The sequence below is a fragment of the Ambystoma mexicanum genome, chromosome 12 (genome assembly GCF_040938575.1).
Source record: "Ambystoma mexicanum isolate Mex_15411 chromosome 12, UKY_AmexF1_1, whole genome shotgun sequence".
NCBI lineage: Eukaryota > Metazoa > Chordata > Amphibia > Caudata > Ambystomatidae > Ambystoma > Ambystoma mexicanum.
The window spans coordinates 1,066,394,083-1,066,408,440 of NC_090936.1; the positions used below are offsets into that span (position 1 = coordinate 1,066,394,083).

General features: G+C 45.5%; 1 protein-coding gene across 1 annotated transcript in view; it reads right to left on the reverse strand.

Moving 5' to 3' along the window:
• Positions 1-14,358, reverse strand: part of LOC138514720 (collagen alpha-1(VII) chain-like) — a 1,453,166-nt gene that overhangs the window by 1,144,202 nt on the left and 294,606 nt on the right. The window contains exon 3 of the mRNA XM_069630120.1: positions 7,780-7,963. Coding sequence (XP_069486221.1) covers positions 7,780-7,963 — 184 coding nt within the window. The remainder of the gene's footprint in view (positions 1-7,779; positions 7,964-14,358) is intronic.

Consider the following 14,358-nt stretch of genomic DNA (forward strand, 5'->3'; position numbering starts at 1 on the left):
GGTGGAGAGTAGATTTCACTGAGATTGAAGGTAAGGACCATTGCCACACAGGAGGGGTTCTGAGCCAGGTTGGTTCCCACAGATGGTAATGCCAGGGGTTTCGAAAAATGCTTGTTGTGAATTAGCCCACGTTTCTGGTGCACAGTTTTGGTTCTATGTGATGTCATTGAAAACAATTTCTCAAATACGATTTCATTGAATTTTTTTCTTTAATGAAATTTGGTTGCAAATATATGCAGAGGAGACCCCCACACCCTCCCACTTCCTACTATCTTAACTATCACGATTACCCCCCGCCCCCCCACATATATTTTCAGGCAACTAGTACTAGTACAGCTTTGCTGGACCCAAGTGTTCTGGAAGGAGTTGTGAGAAACTTGAAGGTGTCTCACCCGCTAGTCCCGGTGATTTGTCATCCAGGTGGCCAGGACACAACCATTGTTTTTGGATCCAGTTCCTGTGGGTGGCCCATTGCGGGAGGATCCCCTGGTTCAGGGGTCTTCGGGAGTGGAAGTGGGACACCGGATGCCGAGATGCTGTATCCCCTTCCCTGTAACACCTTTGCCCCATCCTACCAGGTAGGATACTTAGGAAGTCCACCCACCTCCCCTTTTCCAACATGAACACTTTCTAATGGACAGCTCACTGTGAGAGAAAACGGACTAACACCCGAGCCATATGCCTGACATGTCCCAATACAATGGTTAGGCTGGGTACACCTGACTTCCATCACACTTCCCCACACAAATAAAAGGCAGAGCACGAAAGCACACTCTGAGTGGCAAAGCACATGAGGAAGCAGCAGTTCCAAGATGGCAGTTTAATCCAAGGCGCAAGACAGCAAGACCGAAGAGGATTGAAAGGAGGGAGTGCCCTTGACCTTTTCATTGAAAGACTGTTACTTTCATGAGCCTTTGCGAATAAGAAACGTAAGACCAGGAATCAAATCTGAACAATCTGCATTGTGTTTTGCAGATACCCGGGCCTCCCCTGTGTCGATAGTCAAGGCGGGGAGAATCATTTGCTGTCTTCTTACTGTCCTTGGCTCCTACAACAAAGCAGCACCTGTGAAGTCAGCACAGCCGGTGATTTGGGGAGACTTATACCAGACCGATCTTGTTGAAGCCAAGATTGCAAGTTGCAACATTGTATCATGAAAGCTGAAGAGAACAGTGTATGAAGCGTATGTGGCAAGCAACGCGAATTAAACAGAAGAAGAGTAATTGAACTTTGAAGCTGAGATACGATACCGTAGACACAGTGGTCTGGTACCACATGGGTACTCATTCGAAAATCTGTTAGGTATCCAGCTGAAAGGTGGCCATTGTGAAAGTGATAAAGAAATTATGAAATCCAAGTGGTCCTGAAAAGGGTCAAGTGAAAACTTGTGCACATTCAAAAGTCTTTGATATTTGATGAAAAAGTACATACATGAAGTTGGTTCGAGCCCGGAGGAGGGAGATCATCTAAGAGCTTTTGGTTAAAGCAAGTTTGTGGTAAGAATTACAATTGAAATTGAAATTGGTCTAAAGCCGGCAGAAGGAGACTAATTGTGTTAAAAGGGATCTGAGCCCGACTCAGGGGGATCTGGGGTAAACCATGAGTCACCCAAGAAAGAATATCCTATTCTGTGAACATTGTATAAAGCGGATCTGAGCCCGGATTAGTAAGATATAAGGTGAAGGACATTGTGTAAAAAGGATCTGAGCCCGGCTGTGGGGATCCAAGGTGAATAGTGAATCGCCTGAGAAATTGAGTACTTGTGAAAATCTGAAAGAAAACAGGAACTTACTGTTTGTTTATTGCATCAGGCTCTCTGGATCAAGAGACTTTGAAAGGCAAAGCAACTTGGGCATGGAAGGCCCTGATGCTAATGTGTGAACTGCACCCTCGTGCTAGAGAATCCAGAGACTGTGCTAAGCTTGAGTGTACCGCCTTGTCCCGTGCTCAAAACATGGAGAAGGGAGTCCATTGGCCTGAACATCCTGACATATCATTTTGTGAACACTTCTTTCTTTTTTCTTAACAGTGTTTCTCATTCTATTTGTATTTAAAGATAAGGATTGGCAATAGGTTTATAGTATAGGCACTTTTATTCTGACAAGACACCACTAAGACTGCATTATTATTATTAGATGAGTGTTTTTCAAACCTTCTTTAAGTTCAATAGACACCCTTGAACTGTGGTCACTTGTGTCTGTCTTACTGTTGATATCATGACTTCCTTACGGAGCGTAGTGTTGTATAAATGATGGACGATGCACACGTTTATTAAATGATCCCTTTTTCGATGGGTAGCCAGTGAAGAGTATGCAAAGCTGTGGTATGTTCAAATCACTTCTTTTTGAGAAGTAGTTTTGCCACTGCATTTTTAACTCTTTGAAGTTTCCTCTTTAGGTAATCTGGGAGTCCAAGATAGAGGCTGTTTGCATAGTCTAGTTTGGATAGTATTAGAAAAATTAGGGCCATGGCTCTGTGCGTGAATGTGTAGTAAGGTAAGATGAGGCGTAGCATGCACAGCTGGGAGAAACAGCTTCTGACGATGGCTTTGGCCTGTGGATCAAGAGTGAGGATGTTATTCATTTTCGTTCCAAGATTTCTTACTATAGTTGACAGGTTTGGCGAGGGTCCCATCTTGTCAGGCCACAGGATTGTGGTGTTTTGAGAACCTGTAGGATTACAGAGCATCAGCTCGGTTTTGCTAGGATTGAGTTTTAGTCTGTATGCTGTCATCCATGCGCCCACCTGTGCAAGGCAGTTCTTAACATCGCCGACGTTTGGAGATGGGTGGGTCCCAAATGTGAACATTATTTGTGTGTCATCCGCGTAGTTGTAGCAGGAGACACCAGATTTATGGATGATGTCAAGTAGGAGTGTCATGTAGGGGTTGAAAAGTAGAGGTGAACGTGTGGATCCTTGCGGTACTCCACAGGTAAGTGGGTGAGGCCAGTTATAATCTGGGTTAATTAGCCTTGCATTATTTTCTATCTACCTGTGGCTGTAAATATCCAATCCAATCCCAAATTCTAATTGGGAAAAATTGGAAATACCACTTATTTTATTGTTATAGCTATCCTCAGAACAAGGCAAGACAGCATCTGCTGGCTGTTCTTCAATGACAGGTTTGAATGAGTGTCCACAGCATTGTGGATTTTAGCCCTTTCCTGACCCTTCCCTCTACACATTTATAAACCACCACACCTACAATAGTTCATACGAAAATATTAAAATTATTTTCTTCCTGCCAAAACATTTTAGCATAGTGTATATTTGCTGCACGATTTCTTCCAAAATAGGGTTAATGCATAAGAATAACAGAAGTGAGCAGAAGTTCAAATTTCATTCCCCTCAGAATTTGCCTTTTTCATGAACAATTCGTGGATGTTTGTGAAATTATATTTATCTAACTTTCAATATTGTTAGTCGGAAAAAGCTGGGCAGCCAAGCAGTAGCGTCGTTCCATACCTGTAAACTAATTATAGGGCACTATAGATATGACTTATAACCTATGCCAGGGGCCTGCAACCTTTGGTTCTCCAGCTGTTTTGGACTACAATTCCCATGGTCCCTCACCATTGACTATGCTGCCAAGGGTGATGAGAGTTGTAGTGCAAAACATCTGGAGAGCCAAAGGTTGCAGGCCCCTGCCCTAAGCAATGATATCATTAATAGAAAGAGTGTTTTAGCGCTGCACTTTGGCACTGAGTTGTAGTCTGATGGACATTTTAAAGCGCACTGTAGGAAACGTTATATTGCATTGTAAAAGAATTTGAGCAACATAACTTTAACATTTTTACAGAGCCTGTTTGTCTCATTTTTAAGGAATCTAGAACTAAATGCCGAGACTTTGTAATCTTTATTCTGTAATGGGAATTTGATTAGTGCACTAAATACGTGAATTTAAATGTTTGAGAAACCTTTCATAAATAGTACATTAATGTTGTAGAACAGAAAACATTGCGACCCAAATACAGTCCAGAAAACCAACAATTTTAGTATTCGGCTTTCAGCCGTCTGCCCTGGGCTTCACTGCTCCACCAGAACTTTGATCTGTCCATCATTTTCAGCTGCAGCACCAGAGGTGAATCCGTCCAACTAGTATTTGAAGGCAAATAAACTCCATATTGCCTATTTGTGTGTCAAAAGAAATTGAGTACTCACATAAACAAATTAGGAGGCCATTGTGTGGGTCATATTTTACAAATTGTTTGACAGAGCCTGTTTTCAGAATAATGGCTTTGGGATCAAATCCCTTCCGGGACATCTTTTAATGCTGAATTATTTTAATGGTTATCAATTTGAAAAAAAGTTTTTTGCTTCTGTTCATGTTCTTGTGTTTTTAAAAATAGTGGCTTTAATTGGGACTAACAACAAAATATTGGACCAGATTTAATTTGGGGTAATTTGAGTTAAAGATATATGTTCACCTTTTTTCTTTTTAATGTTCTAGACAAGATTATGCGTATGTGTGTCTAGTCTGGTCATCAATTAAATACAATGAACTTTAAGTGAGAATATGTACAGTCTGTGTGGGAACTTGGAAATAGAATCAATGCATTGACATGAATCAGAGGTTTAAATACTATAGGGGGCATGGTTTTGTTCTATCAGTGGTGTAGCTTTCTGTAGGGGACATGGTTCTGTTCTATCAGTGGTGTAGCGTTCTATAGGGGGCATGGTTCCGTTCTATCGGTGGTGTAGCTTTGTATAGGGGGCATGGTTCCGTTCTACCAGTGGTGTAGCTTTCTATAGGGTGACATGGTTCTGTTCTATCAGTGGTGTAGTGTTTTATAAGGGGCATGGTTCCGTTCTATCGCTGGTGCAGCTTTGTATAGGGGGCATGCTCCCGTTCTACCAGTGGTGTAGCTTTATATAGGGGGCATGGTTCTGTTCTATCAGTGGTGTAGCTTTATATAGGGGGCATGGTTCTGTTCTATCAGTGATGTAGCTTTCTATAGGAGCATGGTTCTGTTCTATCAGTGGTGTAGCTTTATATAGGGTGATGGTTCTGTTCTATCAGTGGTGTAGCTTTCTATTGGGGGCATGGTTCTGTTCTATCAGTGGTGTAGCGTTCTATAGGGAGCATGGTTCCGTTCTATCGATGGTGTAGCTTTGTATAGGGGGCATGGTTCCGTTCTACCAGTGGTGTAGCTTTCTATAGGGGACATGGTTCTGTTCTATCAGTGGTGTAGCGTTCTATAGGGGGCATGGTTCCGTACTATCGCTGGTGCAGCTTTGTATAGGGGCATGGTTCCATTCTATCGGTGGTGTAACTTTCTATAGGGGGCATGGTTCTGTTCTATCAGTGATGTAGCTTTCTATAAGAGCATGGTTCTGTTCTATCAGTGGTGTAGCTTTATATAGGGGGATGGTTCTGTTCTATCAGTGGTGTAGCTTTCTATTGGGGGCATGGTTCTGTTCTGTCAGTGGTGTAGCGTTCTATAGGGAGCATGGTTCCGTTCTAACGGTGGTGTAGCTTTGTATAGGGGGCATGGTTCCGTTCTACCAGTGGTGTAGCTTTCTATAGGGGACATGGTTCTGTTCTATCAGTGGTGTAGCGTTCTATAGGGGGCATGGTTCCGTACTATCGCTGGTGCAGCTTTGTATAGGGGCATGGTTCCGTTCTACCAGTGGTGTAGCTTTATATAGGGGGCATGGTTCTGTTCTATCAGTGGTGTAGCTTTATATAGGGGGGATAGTTCTGTTCTATAGGTGCTGTAGCATTCTATAGGGGCATGGTTCCATTCTATCGGTGGTGTAACTTTCTATAGGAGCATGGTTCTGTTCTATCAGTGGTGTAGCTTTCTATTGGGGGCATGGTTCTGTTCTATCAGTGGTGTAGCTTTCTATAGGGGGCATGGTTCAGTTCTATCAGTGGTGATACTTTCTATAGGGGGCATGGTTCTGTTCTACCAGTGGTGTAGCTTTATATAGGGGGCATGGTTCTGTTCTATCAGTGGTGTAGCTTTCTATAGGAGCATGGTTCTGTTCTATCAGTGGTGTAGCTATAGGGGGCATGGTTCCGTTCTACCAGTGGTGTAGCTTTCTATAGGGGGCATGGTTCTGTTCTATCAGTGGTGTAGCTTTCTATAGGGGCATGGTTCCGTTCTCTCAGTGGTGTAGCTTTATATAGGGGGCATGGTTCTGTTCTATCAGTGGTGGAGCTTTCTATGGGGGGCATGGTTCTGTTCTACCAGTGGTGTAGCTTTATATAGGGGGCATGGTTCTGTTCGATCAGTGGTGTAGCTTTCTATATAATCATGGTTCTGTTCTATCAGTGGTGTAGCTTTCTATAGGGGGCATGGTTCTGCTCTACCAGTGGTGTAGCTTTTGAACGAGGTGTCATAATATACTGGGGAAGGCTAAAGAGAGAAATAGGTATGTTCTTCACAATAAAGATCGCACATGCATGTAAACGCCTTCTAGTACTGTTGGGGAGACAACGTGTGTGTAAGACGTTCATAACGTTTGAAATCCACACAGGTAAGTAACTCTATTGTGAGTGAAAAAGACAGAGCTAAAGACCAAGCTGGCTCTACTATGCTAGAGCAGACAGGAAACGCGCCAGTTGAGGTAGCTGTTCTGGTCTGTTGCCAATATCTAATATTCAAATACCTTTCTTGTACTAATTGGAAGATTATTTCTATGTCTTGTGCTGTCATAAATTGTATCTTGCACCAGATACCATCACACAAGGAATGAAGATGCTACGCTTGCTTCAGTCCCTAGTACAAATCAAATTATACACTGGTGCACTGTCCATTAAGTTTACTAGGGTGAGGTCTCAGGATTTGTTTTTGACAAATGAATATGTACCCTGTTCCGTGCATGCACTTTGCACTTAGGTTTGTTTGTTTATTTATTTATAAAGTGCACCAAACCCAGAGGTATCTGGGCGTGTAACAGGTGATTTTAGGTTTACTTGTTGCACAAAAGAATCGTTACAGTCACAGAATTACATTAATACACGATACAATATACAGTATAATACATAGAGTGGGTACAGAAAGGAAGCAGATTACATATATAGAACGTTGTTTAGAGGTGAAAGGGCATCATGAGTCCTTTGTAAATAGCCAACTTTTGGTACTTTTCCTAAAGCTAAGGAAGGGCTGGTCTACTCTGAGGGAGATAGGTAAGGATTTCCATACCTGGGTGGCCGTAACAGGATAGCTGCTGCCCCCTGCTTTTTTCAGTTTAAATCTGGGGACTTTTAGGCAGAAAGAGTTTGCTGTCCTCGTGGGGCGTATTGACACTTTTTGACAATGTTCTCCATTAAGTATTTGGGGGCTGGACCAGTTAGGCATTTGTGGGTAAGGGAGACAGTTTTAAACGGAATTCTGTCCTTAATAGGGGGCCAGTTGTTCTTCCGCCTGGCATCAGAGATATGTTGTCTTCTAGGGATACTAGTGCTACCCCTAATTTCTGCCAAAGAATGCTTGCTTGGCAGAGTGGTGTCTGATCTGTATATCACGTGGTCAGAATGCCTATCTCACCCTTATCATCCGGGATATTCCAATATTGAGAGTCTTTAAAACCTGGCTCATGGTGTCATGCAGTCTTAGACAGAGTCATGGGGTCTTTCTGGTGGTGTTTATACATATATGCATAAACACCATTAGAAGGAGCTGCTTATTGGATCACAACCTGTTATAAGATGACACCACATGGCATAACCATCGTAGCAACAAAGCAAACCAGGAAAACGGTGACACTGAATTCACTGTATCACCTGCTCTGCTCCTTCCAGAAAGGGGCCCTGGCAAAGGGCATACTTACCGCGGTGTATCCCCGTACAGTGCGACTCCAAATCTGATGCCCTCTTTGCCCACCGTGCCAGTGCTCTGGAATGAACTGATGATGCTACTGAGGAAGTCCTTTATTGTCTGAAAGTTACTGTCGCCCACGCTCCAAGACTCGTCCACCAGAAACAAAATGTCAGCCACCTCAGCAGTGAAGCATTCTGGGCGTGGAAATAAAAGAAGAAGAAAATGTTTTTTATTAATTACTCTGTAACCGTTCTTCTTTTTATATGCTATTTAAAATGCCATTTGCATTGTTTTATTTTATTGTTAAGTGTGCTTAAAGTGCCTTGTATGTAACTAAATGCACAATAAATAAAAAAAGAAAAAAGAAAAAAAGAAAGAACACTTAATATAACACCACAAATCAGAAGTGTATCTGTTTTTGCTAGAACATCCAATAGGTTACATCATGTTATGGATAACTAGTGTCGGTGCCCTGTACATCTTGATCCCACATGTCTTGATATCCATCATTATTCCCTTGAAAAATATGTATGTGAATATATATACTTGTCCAAACAGAATTAGTAATCACATTATCTTTCTCAAATAATAGGAATTAAGTATGTGCTGCGTGTTATAGTATCTCATTTCGGGTGCGCTTCCACTTGTTGCGCCACATTTATTTTTCAGACTGCAATGGCAAGGAGCCTGCTTCCGACACTTTATTTACAAAGGCAACCCTACCTTTAACCATAAACCCACTACTGACAGTACTACACAATAAGCATTCATATTTCTAGCACCCGAGAGATAATAAAGGCAAATCAAATGCTTTAAGTATGAATTTACAAGCCTAAATACCACAACCCATTGGGCCTCATTATAAGCGTGCACGTCCGGTAACAACGGTACCGGTAAGCTTGCCGGTACCGTTGTTACCGAACCGGCAAACTACGAGGTCTGCTCGCGGGTGCCTTTTCGTCTGCCAGGTCTGACATGGCGGGCGGACCGGAACCGTGAGCAGACCATGTCGGATGCACCGGCACCATTCACGAATGGTGCCGGTGCATCCAACCTCCCCATTCCCTTTGATTCCAATGGAATTCAAATGAGAATGGGGAGAAATATTTTCTGGCGCCCGGGAATGGGCAATTACCGGGTTCGCCGGAGCTGTAATGCCCTGGTAATTGCCCATTCTCGGGCGCACAAAAAAAAATGACTCCGGCGGCAGCCGTGCCAGTTTTACTAACACGGCTACCACCGGAGTAATAATGAGGCCCATTGACTCCATTTTCACAAAAAAAGCAGTACATTTAATACAAAAATATAGTCACGTTATAACTTTCGGACACTTAGGACCTCATTGTGAGTTGGTGGTAATAGTAAAAACAAGTGTTATTCTAGATATCTTTTCTTTTGAAAAAGATACGTAATAATGAGTTGCAATTGCATAGGATAGTTAGCATATCGCGAACATAGAAAATACTGCATGGGGTATACACGTACACCATGCAGTACTTTCCGTGTACCATGTACCCCGTGGACTAGCCATGGGGTAAAGATCCTTCATGTTCCAACTCATGCCTACGAGGTGTTTGGAAAGCAATTGTTATTTGAAATACTGCATGTTTTTACCATGACTATTATATCTATATTGAGACCCTCGGGCACTTTAAATAGCACTTGTTTTCAAAATGCCACCTAAATATGAATTGAGGATGCATGGGATCTTTACTGCATGGAATAGCTGAAAGTATAGCATGGCGTATTCACCGCACGCAGAAAATATTTCATATGATTCCATGCCATCATTAGGTGTTATTTTACTGGTAGGAGGGATTTAAAATACCACATATTTTTGCAGTTACCACAATACTCATAATGAAGCACTAAGATCCAGAAATCTTGCCAGTTTACTGCACAATAACCCAGTCTTTCTCCTTCCTGGCTCCTGCACTCCTGCCAGCGCAGCTGGTGATTTTTTTAAAATTAGGGGGCATTAATGTATGTGCCTGATATACTGGAGCAAATGAGCGTGGTTAGGGAGCCCGAACCAAACAAGGAAGGCTCGGGGACCACCCCAAAAGAACATAATTTAAATAAAGGGTTCAAATGGTGCATTTTACAAAACATTCTTTGAAAAATTGAGTAAAAAGCCACACAATTTTTGCAATCCGTTTTGTATGGAAGCACATTTTAAAAAAAAACAGTAGTCACCAACAGTGCACAGGACAATTTTCCAACTCACTTTCATGATACCTTTGAACAGAAAATATACCAGTATATAAAAAATGTTCAAGCTGACTGTGCCATTACATGTCCATGTAAGCTGTGCCAATATATGCAAGTATTACTATTTAAGGAATACCAGGCAGTAAATAATGCCATTCCAAACAAAGTCTATACCAGACTGGCTACACCAACATAGGCCAGTTTACCACGAATAACACGAATGCTTGCTTTTACCCTAGATGAAAAGTACAAAAATGCCATGACACACCAATAATATATGGCCCGACTGGAGCCACCAATGTAAGTAAGTTTAGCCTCATAATGACACTCAACATATTTGCTTTGCCATTGATGCCAAGAAAAAAGTAACAAATGCCATGCCACAGTAAGTAAGTAAATGCACACTGACACCAAAGGCCAGGCTTGCCAAGTAATATCACCCATCATGTTTGCTTTACTCTTGATGCCAAGTCCAAAATGCCATACCATAGTAAGAAAGGGGGGCGTGGCCAACTGGCCATGGAGTAGGACGTGCTCTGTGCCGAGCTCCTGCGAGATCCGCCGTAGATCCGACTAAGTACGCACGAAAATTCGACTGAAAAGCCCAGAACCTGGAGATATGGGCGTTGGAATGCATGGACTGAAGATGCCATGAAAAGCAAGCTGTTCGCATCGGCAGATCGGGAGTTAAGCGAGAGTTGGAGGAAACGGCTGTCTGGATGCGTCGTTGGCAAGATGGCGGAGAACAAAGGAAAGGGACCACGAAACTCCCCATTGACCAGTGCATGAAGCAAATGACCGGAGAGATCTGACCAGCCCTTTCCCAAGCAGCATCGGGCACACGGAGTAGCGCTAGTAAGCGCAAGCAATTGTAGCGACGGGGACTTGCTACAAAGTTGCGGCGAGACGGCCTCGGGGGCCGCGATCCCCGAACAGCTGATTTTCGCTGCGGCTCGGGGCTGCGAGAACGCCAGCCGCCCACGACCAGCACCGAAGCTCCTGGGAAGTGAAGCCTGCGCGCAAGCAATTGTAGCGACGGGGACTTGCTGCAAAGTTGCGGCGAGACGGCCTCGGGGGCCGCGATCCCCGAACAGCTGAATTTCGCTGCGGCTCGGGGCTGCGAGAACGCCAGCCGCCCACGACCATCACCGAAGCTCCTGGGAAGTGAAGCCTGCACACGGAGTAGCGCTAGTAAGCGCAAGCAATTGTAGCGGCGGGGACTTGCTGCTAGGTTGCGGCGAGACGGCCTCGGGGGCCGCGATCCCCGAACAGCTGATTTTCGCTGCGGCTCGGAACTGCGAGAACGCCGGCCGCCCACGACCAGCACCGAAGCTCCTGGGAAGTGAAGCCTGCATCACGAGCGGACAATTACAACGCAGCCCCCTGCTGCTCACAAGCCACGAGCTGGGCAGTTCGTTTCTAGGGGGCTGGGCAGCGGAAGGAACTTTTGTTGTGAACCGGGAGTGCCTAGAGGCAGTGCAATTAAGTGCGGGCCTGATGCGAGTAGACCGCACGGAGCCCACGGTGCGACCCCTGCACTAGATTAACCATTTGTGCAACATAGGCCCCACGCTCGAAGGTGTGAGTGCTGCAGCTGGGCCCCGCAGCGTGTCTGGCTGACACTATAGCCTGTCTGAAGCGTTCATAAACGAAGCACCATACGAAATTCTGCATGGGCGACTGGAGGCCCTGCGTTCAGGTGTGCGCACCAAGAGTGAGTGCAAGTAACTGGGCCCTGCAGTGAGTTAAGCTGCTCCATGTGACTCTGACCCGGGTGTCATAGGAGTTCAAGTATATTGGTGGAAGGAACCCAACATACGTGGGAGGCCGCAATCCATTTGATCGGCACTTTGATCTGGCAGTAGACTGTTAACATAAGCTGGTGCTGCATACGGGCGGAAGGTACCAGCATGGCGACGAAACCAAGTTTTCGCAAGGACGCAGAGGACCCCTACTGTGCTAACTCAGAGCAAAGAAGGGGCTGGCGCAGAAGACGCTCCGGAAGGAGACAAGCAGCAGATCCTGGAGGCGATAACAGAGATGAGCGCGAAATGGGGCCTAGCAATGGCAGACTTACGGGCTGCCCTGGAAACTAAGATCGATGCGGTGGGGACCGAACTAACCCTGCTGAGACAGGATGTCAGAGCGCTGGCAGACAGGACCAGTGCTTAGAGAGTGCAGTACAAACCAATACGGAAGTTGGCAGTAGTAATGCCCAAGAAATCCACGTGCTGAAACAGCAGGTTGCCAATCTGGAAAATAGGGTTGAGGAAGCGGAAGGAAGGGCGAGGAGGAACAATATACGGGTCGTTGGCCTGCTGGAGGGAGAAGAAGGCCGGGACCCTACAAACTATATTGAAAATATGATTATTCAAGCAATAGGGGCCGAAAAATTGTCCCAGGGATTCACGGTGGAACGCGCGCACCGCGCATTGATGCGGAAACCACGACCCGGGGCCCCACCAAGGCCTATTATAGCTAAGATCTTGAATTATAGAGACAGGGAAAAGATCCTGGAATTTTTTCATAAGGGTGGTACGATTGAGAGGGCGTCTACAACTGTTACAGCATACCCGGACTACACGATGATGGTACAGAGGCAGAGGTATAATTATGCGGCTGTCAAAAGGAGGCTGCGGGATGCAGGCATCAAATACTTGCTTCTGTACCCGGCTAAACTTAAAGTGCTGCATAAGAACAAGGCATTCTTCTTCGAAACCCCTGAGGATGTCGTGGCATGGTTGGACTTGCTGGGGTGCCCCGAGAAAGAGGCGGACCGGGACAGGCAAGATGGCGATTCTTGAAGGACATGGCTATTCGAACAGGGGGGTAAGTGGGTGGATGATCCGGTTTGCACTGGGAAACCAGACAGATAAGACACTGATTAAAAGGCGGGCCTTGGCTCGTAATGGACTGGAAAATAGTGGGAATGTATTTAAGGTAATTTAAACAGTGACACAATGCGTAATAATTGACGAAATAGGAGTAACGGAACTGGAGTAATCCTCCCCCAAACATTGTTAGTTAAGTGGCCTCTAGGGCTGCTTTACCCTGCTGGGCCCTGGACGTAGGAGTGTGTTAGTCGGGGCTAGATGCGGGAGTGCCTGAGATCCAGGAATGGAGCTGGGCAAAAGTTGAGAGGGGCGTGGTTGGGGGATGGGGGGAGGTGGGAGGTGGGCAGGGAGGGGGGAGGAGTGTGTAGAGTGTATATAGTTTTGGGGAATGGGGAGTTTGGTGTGTTTTTGGTTGTGGGGAGTTGGGGTTTGGAGGTGAGCCGGCGGGAGGAAGTAGAGACCTCAGGGTCGGATAGTGCCTGTGGGAGGAGGGAAGGCGCCTGGAGATGCCATGGGGGACCTTAGAATAATGACATGGAATGTGAGGGGACTAAATAGTTACCTGAAAAGAAATAAGGTCATGCTCTACCTGCGCAGGCAAAAAATAGACATTGCACTGCTACAGGAGACCCACCTGACCCGGGAGAAAGCAGAGATGGTGGCTAGGAAATGGAAGGGAGTGATGGTGAGTTCATCTTACTCTGCCTATGCTAGAGGTGTGCTTATTTGGGTGGCACCGCATGTCCCATTCCAACGGTTACAAGAGGTGGCGGAAAGTGATGGGAGGATGGTCATCCTGAGAGGGATGGTGGAGAATAGGGAAATAAGCATAGTGAATACATATGCCTCGAACCAGAATACGGCGGCATATATCCGGACGTTGTGTACCAACATAACGAAATGCGTGGGGAGTGCAGTGATATGGCGGGGGGACTTCAACTGCGTACTTGACCCGAGGGTGGATAGGTCGGATAGGAAGGTAGATAGACCTGCTCCTGCGGCCAAGGCATTGCAGATATTACTAAATGACTTTGAGCTTGTGGACGCATGGAGAGAGTGTCACCCTCTGGAGAGACAGTACTCCCATTATTCTGCCCCGCAACAATTGTACACGAGGCTGGATTATTTTTTTATCACGCCCGAGGTATCTGCAGAGATGGTACAAATTGAATATAAGGCGAGAGTACTCTCGGACCACTCGCCCCTAATCCTCGCTTGGCGGTATCGCCCCTTGAGAGCGAGGATCCCGACATGGCGCCTGCGAGCGGAAGCATTGAAAGATCCCCTCTTCAGGGAGGGTATAAGGGAAGAGATCATACATTTCTTTGAGGAAAATACGGGTAGTGTGGACTCAGCGGGAACGCTGTGGGAGGCCTTCAAAGTGGTGATCACAGGGACAGCTATTGCAAAATCCAAAGGTTTACAGGGTGGCATTCTGGCTGATTTACAGGAGACAGAAGAGAGATTGGAAGAGGCTTTAAGAGGTGAAGATGACGCTAGACGGGGGCCAGAGTTGATTCTCATGCTGCAACAGAAATGTGCAG